General features: G+C 45.8%; 2 protein-coding genes across 3 annotated transcripts in view; one reads left to right on the top strand and one right to left on the bottom strand.

Annotated features, from left to right (window-relative positions):
* Positions 1–1,975: 1,975 nt before the first annotated feature.
* On the bottom strand, positions 1,976–5,212 carry LOC103393695 (GTPase IMAP family member 4). 2 transcript variants are annotated; one of them, XM_025064476.1, is made up of 3 exons: positions 4,913–5,212; positions 4,067–4,200; positions 1,976–2,985 (listed from the first exon to the last, which is right to left on the bottom strand). In XM_025064476.1, the coding sequence occupies exons 1-3, from the start codon at positions 4,923–4,925 to the stop codon at positions 2,164–2,166; spliced, it is 969 nt and encodes a 322-aa protein (XP_024920244.1). In that variant the 5' UTR covers positions 4,926–5,212; the 3' UTR covers positions 1,976–2,163. The 2 variants fall into 2 exon arrangements, with proteins under 2 accessions (XP_024920244.1, XP_016895855.1); XM_017040366.2 differs by lacking the exon at positions 4,913–5,212 and adding an exon at positions 4,758–4,881.
* An 890-nt stretch (positions 5,213–6,102) lies between these two features.
* Positions 6,103–10,090, top strand: part of LOC103393693 (phosphoinositide 3-kinase regulatory subunit 5-like) — a 29,879-nt gene continuing 25,891 nt past the window's right edge. The window contains exons 1-2 of the mRNA XM_025064438.1: positions 6,103–6,345; positions 6,508–6,865. The gene's annotated coding sequence lies outside the window, so the exon portion shown is untranslated. The remainder of the gene's footprint in view (positions 6,346–6,507; positions 6,866–10,090) is intronic.

The raw sequence follows: 10,090 nt of genomic DNA, 5'->3' as shown, positions 1-10,090 counted from the left end.
AATAATACAGTCACCTCCCCCCGGTGTGTGTGTGTGTGGTGTCCTTTACAGAGAACAGGGGTCTCTGTTGACGGTTCAAACACAGCCCGTGGCCCCAGCTTCAAAGGCCCCAATCATCACACCCACTTACAGCCAACGGTGCGTGTCACTTCACGTGGACCGCACCGTTCATCAATTATGGTCCAGCACTGGGACCACAGACCCACAGTCAGTTGTCTTCTTTCCTGACTGCCCCCATCTGGTAACTGCCCCACCAACACCACGGCCTGGGCTTCTTTCATGCCATCTTATCTCACCCCCCCAGAGAGAGAGAGAGAGAGGCACAGTTGGATGTTGCAAGGACTGCTTTCTAAACAGTTGCAGACACACACACACACACACACACAGACACACACTAAGAAAGGACATGAAAACAGCAGTAATGTGAAAAAGATGAGAGAACTCACAGGGAGATGTTGAATACCACACACACACACACACACACACACGGAGGGCCCTGTGTGTGTGTGTGTGTGTGTGTGTGTGTGGATCCCATTCTTCCGTCTGTATTAGACACACATGTCATAACGTTGTTATTATTGTACGACTTTATTTCTGGAGTCTTTTCAAAAGTAAACGTTGGTGTTTCATAATAAAAGAATCCGATTTAAAACTAAAGTCAGACCCAGATTCACCTCTGTTCTATGTTCTGTGTTCTATGTTCTATGTTCTGTGTTCTCTGTTCTGTGTTCTGTGTTCTCTGTTCTATGTTCTGTGTTCTCTGTTCTCTGTTCTGTGTTCTATGTTCTGTGTTCTATGTTCTATGGTCCGTGTTCTCTGTTCTGTGTTCTATGTTCTGTGTTCTGTGTTCTATGTTCTCTGTTCTGTGTTCTATGTTCTGTGTTCTATGTTCTATGTTCTCTGTTCTGTGTTCTCTGTTCTTATGTTCTGTGTTCTATGTTCTGTGTTCTGCTGTGGATCCACTCAGACTGAATAATATTTGGACAGGTGTTCTCTCCTGAGCTGCAGCTGGAATGATGTTTCATAGGAGAATCTTTACCTTAGCTCTGTATACTCTGTACTGCATGAACCCATGCAGTATATAATACAGCATGTACTGCAGTATTATATACTGCAGTACATGCTGTGTATAATACTGCATAAACACAGACAATAAAAGTGTTTAGCATCAATTTTCTTTCACTTTTTAAATGTTTCTCCTGTGGAGGCCACATCTGGAGCACATCTGTATTCTCTGCCTTTGACTCTCTCTCCCTCACCCTCTCTCCCTCACCCTCTCTCCCTCACCCTCTCTCCCTCACATTCACACTGCTTCTCACTCATTCTCTCACCACCACTCTCTCTTCTTGGTGTCTTTTCCTCCCTCTCCTCTGCCTGGGGAAACATGAGAGCTCGGATAATTCTCTCTCTCTCTCCCCCACACTCACCCTCTCTCTCTCTCTCTCCCCCACCCTCGGCGGACCACCCACATTCGGAAACGCCTAGCCAACCCAAAGGCAGCGCCGGCAGCAGTTTGGGAGAGAGAGGCCAAAAGACGTAAGGCCCGGTTCTGACTGACGGTTTTAGCAGAGTACCAATTACATCAATGTCAGAGTCCAAAGCTGAACACAGTCGGCCGCGTCCCGCTCCGCTTCATGCGGCTTGAGTCCTGAGCCTCCTTCCCTTCGCCACGGTTATCTGTAGCCTCTCATTTATGACGTCAGGAAAGACGCGGCAGGTCCAGCCTGTGTACACAGGTTTGTGTACACAAACCTGTGTACAAGTACACAAACCTGTGTACAAATACACAGAGGAAAAAGACAGAAAGACAGAACAGCGTCTTCGAACGGCACCTTTTATTTTTGCTTGGTCAGCACCGCCACGTTTGAAGCTTGTCCATAAACATGAACAATGGCTCCACCTTGTGGCCCTCTGGTGCTAATTCAACTTTAGTGTATTTCCTCTAGTACTGCTTGTTAATGACGTGTTCTTTCTAAACACTAATGTAATTTATTGTATTTAAACTCGAGTATAAGTTTGACTTTAATTGGTCTGCGTGTCATGGTCACGTGTTCAATACAGTCAATAATAATAATAATAATAGGGAGAGTGGGAACATTTGAAATGTGAAGTGTGGTTCTTTGAACATGACACTAAAATACTACTACTGTTTGAAGTACTCTTTCATGTAGTTTTCTGGGTTTTTCTTCTGCTCATCTCAGTGGCCACTGAGCCTACAGTGGCCCCCACTACGCCACCTACTGGCCCTCCAACAAACAGTCCAACCAGGGCTCCAAACAGGGCCTCCCTCCTCACCATCTGTGGCAGCCACTTGAACCAGTCTCTCACCTTCTCCCACAGGCCCCACAGAAAAGGGGGAGGAGGGGGGGGAGGGGAGACGCTGGTGCCTGAAAAGATATGGTCAACGTCCACATCCAGGTGGTCCACGCTCCTCTCTGCTTCTGCTCGCACAGCCTCCATTTCCTCTTCAGTGACTGTTTCTCTTCCCTCTCTCACCAGCTGGTCCTGTCTCTCTCTCACTCCTTCTCCAGCCTCCTGGTACAGAGCACAGCCCACGTGTTGTGTCCCACTCTGACCCACCATCTCATCCACCTTCTTCAGCAGCTCCTCCACAGCTCTCCTCTCCTCCTCCTCCTCTCCACCGCTGCTCTCCAGGGTGTGGTAGCGTCCACCGCACCGCTCCACCAGCTCCAGGAGATCCTTCCTCCAGGTGAGGAGGTACTCCCCCAGCTGCTCGTCCTCCTCCAGCTCCTCGGTGTGTGTGAAGAGCACGATGGTGTTATGGCTGACTGCAGCAGGACCGAACAGCTGAGTCAGCACATCCAGAGCCTTGTCCTCTCCGTCCACGGGTTGGTTGACAGGGACACAGAGCAGGAAGGCATGAGGCCCCGGTGAGGACAAGGTGATGAAGGAGGAGATGTGTTTTCTTCTTTGGTCTGAGCTGCAGTCAGCACTGAACCAGGCTTCACTCTGGACCACGGCAATCTGCCCAGAACAAATCCACAAGTCATTTCAGTTTGACATTCAAGGTTTTGTCTTTGACTGTCAGGGTGAAAACAGACTTAAAGATCTAGAGAACTACTTAGAATTAGGGACGCACCGATCCACATTTTTGAACATTTTGCATATCGGCCGATGGAGTTAGTATAAGGTCAAAAATACAGGAAACCAGGGTAACAGGAGAAATCCCATCCTTGAAACAAATCTGTTACTGTATTGGTTTGAAATTGAACGTTTTATTAACGTCAACATCTGACAACAACGTGGTCATCTGCCCTGACTCCGTTTATTGCTGGCTACATTGACAGTCAGTCAACATGAAGTTCAGCAGTTAGAAAACAGTAATAAAAGGGGCGTGGCCTGTCCTTGGATCGACCTCGTATTACTCTTCTCAGCCAACAGGAGTCTTCAAACGGTCACGGCTGGAATAAAGCCTGCTGCAGCGGAGGTCGCTGAGCTGAGCTGAGTACGAGTACGTACTTCATCTGTCCGGAGTTTTTACCTTACTTTTGGAACGACTCCAGAAGTGACTTCCGGCGGCTCTTTGCGTCTTTCTGTCCCATGACCGCTCACATCCTCTTTGATGTGGAGCTTTTATGTCTGATGAAGTTAGTGGGATTATATGAAGAGACGGTTACAACTCTCCGGATTTCAGCTCTGCAAATATCACTTGTTACTGTGTGGTTTCGGTCGTTTCTGATGTAAAATATTTCCTCACAGCGGACGTATTTCTTTGCAGCCTGTTATCTGGCTGCAAAATGTGGAGTGGATTTCCTGAACTGAACCACGATCTGGTTGAACCACGTTCTGTTCAGGAAAGTGATTCCACAGTTTCCAGTCATCCATCTGTCTGATTCAGACAAGGCTGGAGCTCAGAGATGGTTCGTGGATCAGATCGGCCTCATCCCTAGTTAGAATCTTATACTTATGTTATAGAACGTTACAGTAAAATAGACATCATGTCATATTAAATGGAATACGATGTTGTGGTTTTCATTCTTTCATCTGTTGCTGTTTTGTTTTAATCACACCTCATTGTTGTTACTGTGATGCTAACTTCTCCCACCTGTCTGCCTGCAGCCTCTCCTCTGTGCAGTACAGTGGTGCCTGTGCCCTGCTCTCTGTCTTGCAGGTGTAAGATGGTGCAGGCTGCGGACCTCTTCCCTTCTGTGGGCCGACACAGCGCCACCAGCCGCAGCTCTGGAACAACAGCGATAATGTTCAACCACCACAGTTGTGATCATGTATAAAAGACATCACCAATCTGACACCCTGACCCCAACAATTACCGTAAGTAAACTAGTAGATCCCTAAAATACAAAATTATTTTAAATGTTCAAGAATAGTTTTGGTTAAAAGACAGAAATATTATTTTTTGGCAAAAAGGAGCCAAGAAACCCGGGGGAATTAACTTTAGTCGTTGACGAAGCTAAAAACAAACAAACAATAGGTTTATTTTTGGTAAACGGAACTGTGTCAAACACTGACAAGAAGACGTTTATACAACAACAACAAAAAACAACAACAAGTGAACCTGAGACCGAACAGACTCACTACTCCATCCATGTTCGTTTCAAGTTAGTTTCATAAAGTTCACATGAAGTAGGTTTACTACTATTACGACACCGTCATGAGCAGCTAACAGCTAAACGTAACGGGTGGCCAAACACGGAGCTAAAAGTTAGCATGAAGGTAACATCTGCTGTTCTGGAGATGAAATGTTGAACATCGACATGACACAACAACACGACACGAACTGTTGTTTAGAAAGTACGACTGTAGGACAGTCATGGCAACAGAACAGCCCGCGGCAAGAGACGACGACCCCAACCGACGGACAGGAAGACCGCACCCACTTCACCGTGACACGAGGTTCACAGACAGACAGACAGACAGACCAAAACACAGTTACCTGTGGAAGACATGCTGTTGCTCCTGCTGCTGCTGCTGCTGCTGCTGCTGAGTCACTTCCTGGTTCGTGTAGTCCTGTTCTTGTCAAGTCTGTTGTGATGATTCCGTCTCCCGCTCTGCCACACCCCACACACTCATACTGGTCTGCCTATAGTTTGAAGGACATTGATGAACAGCTGATACAACACGACTCACCCCAAACACGTTCCAGAGAAAAAGAGAAAAAAAAAGTGAAATATGTACAGGGGTCCCCAACCACTGGGCTGCGGACCAATACCAGGCCATGGATCATGTTACCACACAGGAGAACATGTTAACCCAACCCGTGTAGCTACCAGAGATGGAGCAGATGTTCTCACTGTGGTGAGGGCACCAACCACTGCACCACTGGTTGTCACTGTGTTAGAGTAGAGTTTCTTTAACGCATCCTAGACTGGTGTTAGCACTAATAATAATATAGTTAATAATAATTAATTACCTCTTTTTTAACTGATAACTTTAGAATCGTTTGATAAAAAACAGTGAATAAAAAGTCAAATAATTAAAAATGTTAAAATTGTGGAATTAAATTTAAAATAAAAACAAATGAATAAAAAAAGTCATCTTGAAATGAGAGTGTAAAAAGTGGTGTAATCAGAATAATAAGAAGTCCCAGAAGAACAAGGGTCATAATTCTCTCTACAGTTACACCCCACAGCTGCCCCCTGTGGTGGCACCTCAGCCCAGGGGGTTGGGCCTTAACATGACAGATGCCCAACTGTGGACCAGTGTCATTCTGACTCAGTACTGTGAGGTTGGGAGTGCAGATAAAAGTTTCTCTCTCTTTTTTTTTTTTAATTCAATGAAACCCTTGTTTCCTTTTACATGTTTTACCGTTTCTACCCTGCAGAGGGCAGTGTTTGTCAGCGAAAGGCTCACTGGAGTCAGTAGTTGTTAACTATGGTCCAGTCTGTGTCCTGACTATGAATGACGTCACTCCGTCAGTAACCTCAGACAACGTGAGCAGTACCCAGTGAGTACAACAAGTCCTCTGTGCCTCGTCACTTTACACGTCCTCACTTCTCTACGGTGAATGTGACGCCATCATTTACGGAGACGGGAATGTGTTACGTTGCAGTGTGTGTTCAAACGTGTTGACAGGAAGTCATGTGACGTGCTGAAAATAAAGCCCCGGATCTGATGAACAGGAACAGGAAGTGTTTGTCATGAACATTAAACTCCATGTCGGGTCTGAACCGGTTGTCGTTCCCGCTCCAGTGTCGGAACCGTCTGTGGTGTTGGTTCTGCCGGACTTATCTCAGGGTTCCTGACGAAGGACAGCCTTTGAGGGACGGTTGTGCAAAAAAGGAACTTCTGTTCATAGGTGGAGTTTGCGGAGGAGGGCACTGTCTCCCCATTGGCTGAAATATGTCACGACATCGGGTCGATTATATGGTCAATACAAATATTTATTTTAATCGTTAAATTCAATATTTCAATAAAACAAAAGGATTGTATGAAATAAATATGAATCCTTTTATATTTTATTTTGTAATAAATAATACATTTTGAGTAGTCATGTGACATTGTGACGTTGACGTTTCCCTCTCATTTTAGCGTTCGCTCGTTCGTTCATTAACAGGACAGCTAACAGTGATTAGCTAACTACCAAAAATGGATATTCGGCGATTTTTTAAAACTTCTTCAACTACAGCAGTTAAACAAGAACCGCCTGGGCCTTGATGTGACCCGGACCAGGAAACACCCGGGACCAGCTCTGGAATAACTAGCCCAGCTAACTCCACATCACACTTGGCACCGGGGCCGCCATCGGGCTAATTATCCAGCTTGCCCACAGCAGAGCGACCACCGAATGATCTTGGTTAAAATCTCTGCTGTCCCAGTGACCCTGCTCTTCCGGAATTTCATACAAAAATATTTGGAAAGACGAAACGATCACTTACATCGGCATCAGGTATTTAACATGTTTAGGCCTAACGTCTATTCACAACCACACAGTAACAACTGTTGTTGAACATCTGCTAACTGTGATAATAACAGAGTTGAACTTTATGGGAGCCTCGGTACTGTTATATATCTGTATAGGTGTAATAGCCTACGTCACAGAGTAGTTGTAATGTACAGCTGTGTGGACAGTAAAGTGATCATGTGACTTACAGGACACCGGTGTTTCCCTACTGTGCACATGACAATAAACACTTCATGCAGTGTCCTGACGTTAAGATGTTCTGTTTCTTTGTGTCACGGTGAGGCCGCGATCCTTAGACGCAACGAACATGGGCGGGGCTTATCCTCAGTAAATGTAATTAAACATCAGTTATTGCCTCTTGATGAGAAGCTGAGCTGGGATTTCACTGCAGCCTCCTGGGAGTCTCTGCTTCCGGGCCGTGGTTTCACTTCCAGCGGTGAAGGTGTTTGACGTGACTGCGGCGGGACGTGACCTCCGGTGCTGAGTTCTACTGACTCACCTGTTCCACTTCAGAGTGGACAGAACCTAAAACATAAACTTTATTATGATGACAATAACAGTTATATCATCTGAAATATTATCTCCTTTAGTTTGCCCATGAAATACACTTTTTTTCAGTTTTTAATTATCACATGATATAAATACAATTAAAGTAAATTATTAATATACATTTAGATAATATAAAATGTTCAGTCCAAAGTTCAAAACGAAAAAAGCATACATTAAGTGGTTCACTATCAGTGTGGTGTGGAGGTTTTCAATAACTCACCCAACCCACAGTGTCTCCACCTACTGGTCCGGCGGTGGATTTATGGCCCGCGGTTGCAGCAGGCAGCGGCAGCGCACACTCCTCTGAGCTCCGTGCTGCTCTCCTGTGCACTTGTACATATTTAGACGGTGTGTGAGAGTGAGTGAGAGAGAGAGAAGTCAGTTACGGCCCAGTGATTGGGTCTTTTTTTTTCCACTTTAACATTCGTCTTGTAAAACCTTGTGCTTGGCTCAGAGGCACAGGGCAGTAAAAGGGACGGGAGCCAGTGTTTTTCTTCCCTCCACTGAGTGTCTGGCAGCCAAGTCTGGACTGGTGATGTCATCTGTAGGTCCACACTTTCTGTTGGTTTCACCTCTATTATACTGTTGTGGAGCTTCAACCGTCCTGGTCCTGGTCCTGGTACTGGTCCTGGTACTGGTACTGGTCCATGGTCCTGGTAGTGACCATCTGCACTGACACGTGTCCCTCTTGTTCTGTGTCTACACAACTTTGAAATAAGAAAAACGGAGAATTCTAAGGTGATGAGCTGATCGATCATCAAGTTTCTATGGTGTAAGTGCTCCCTCTAGTGGTATGCATAGGAATCAGATTCCCATTATGACAAACGTGCGTGTGGTGTCAGAATTGAATTAATGTGTCATGTGTACTACTACTACTACTACTACCACCTACAGTACAGTATTTGGCTAATAATACTGTAGAACAACGATTCACAAGGTATGGTGCGGGGCCCCCCGGGGGTACACCAGTGTGAGATTAAAAATGTGACGGCAGTTTAGAGTGTTTTTGTAACTTCCACATGATAAAGATGTCAGTAAACATTTCCTTTTTTAAAATCACAAATTTAAAATGTGTGTGTGTGTGTGAGGAAGAGGATGTACCGTATGTTTCCTGTCCATGACTCGTCTTTTATTCAATTTTTTTACATAAACATTTTCATTGGCCGCTGAACTGAGTTTTACCACACAACGCTGGGCTCCTGAAGGCACCGTGTTTCCTCAGCTGGTCGATGACCTTTACTCCACACACTTCTCCCTCTCTTCCGTCTATTTCCTCCTCACCACCGCTGACTGACCCATCTTTCCGCACTGGACCGGGCTGTTAACACCACACACCCTCTGCTGTGAGAACAAGTCAACCTGAATCAAAGGTGACGTTCTCCACAGTTCTTCTGCCCCTCCTCCCCCTCCTCCCCCTCCTCTCACTCCTCTCACTCCAACCAGTTTCTAGTCCTCCGTCTAAGGAAAGCATTCCAAAGTGACTCAGTGCTGCTGTGTGACGCTGGTGGTCTGCCAAGGGTTTTCCAACCACTAGGTGGAGACACTGCTTCTTGAAGCCAATGTTCAGTCGTTAAAGCTGCAGTATGGAATGTTTGTCTTCAATGTTTGGAGTAAATGTTTCTTAAATGACCTTGAATCCTGAAGTGGTGATTCTGATCACAGATGGACAGAGTCTGGGTCGTGACCTCATGACTCATCACATGGCAGGCCTGTGCTCTGTGACTCACTGCAGAGGAATTAAACAATTTTGTTGTAAGGTGATAAAAGGCCAGTGATGTCACACACCCTCCTTCATTTGGATAGTTCTGTCATTTCTGTCTGTGTGTGTGTGTGTGTGTGACAGGTCGTAGCATCAGCAGCTCATTGGTTCCTTACACTGTCCCCTTGTTGTTGTTGTTGTTGTTGTTGTTGTTGTTGTTGTTCTGATGTGAGTCCGTCTCAGTTCCAGCTGACGTTCTCTCCTCACCAGGTGAAACTGTCTCGCAGTTTAACGTCTGCTCTGAGTCTGAACATCGACACACCGTCCTGGGTGACCCGACCCGTCCTGGGTGACCACACCCTGTGTGTCACATGAAGCAGAACCAGCAGAAGTTCTACTTCCTGTTTGTTCTATATTGTTGTGTTTGACTTCATCTGCTGCCACGTCCTCTTCATCCTGTTGGGTTAAACCTGGATCAACATGTCAGAGGTCAGCTGTGGACACTCAGAGGTCAGCTGTGGACACAGCTATATAAGAATCATGTGACTGAACAGTTGTGTCATGAACCAGGATCCAGAGGAGTGAAGTAGAACCACCAGGATGTGTTTTGTCAGATGACATGATGACATCTGAGCTCAATTGAGGAGCCTTCATATCTAGTCGGACACGAGCTCCACTCAGACTTAACTGAACTCAGACTTAACTGAACTCAGACTTAACTGAACTCAGACTTAACTGAACTCAGACTTAACTGAACTCAGACTTAACTGAACTCAGACTTTAACTCAGAGTTTCGTAAGTCCACTTCAAGAACTGGACCCTGGTCTCAGGTTTGGTCTCCCACTCGACCCAGAACTGTCTGGTACCGTTACAGGTCTCTGTGGATGGTCCAGAGCATGGAGGGAAAAATGTCAAAAGAAAAAGTGACTGTGAAATGTAGTGGTGGGTGGGGGAGGGGGGTG

Source organism: Cynoglossus semilaevis, chromosome 17, assembly GCF_000523025.1.
Source record: "Cynoglossus semilaevis isolate Cse_v1.0 chromosome 17, Cse_v1.0, whole genome shotgun sequence".
Lineage (NCBI taxonomy): Eukaryota > Metazoa > Chordata > Actinopteri > Pleuronectiformes > Cynoglossidae > Cynoglossus > Cynoglossus semilaevis.
Note: the sequence above shows the minus strand (reverse complement) of the source record. Positions and strands in the feature narration are given on the sequence as shown.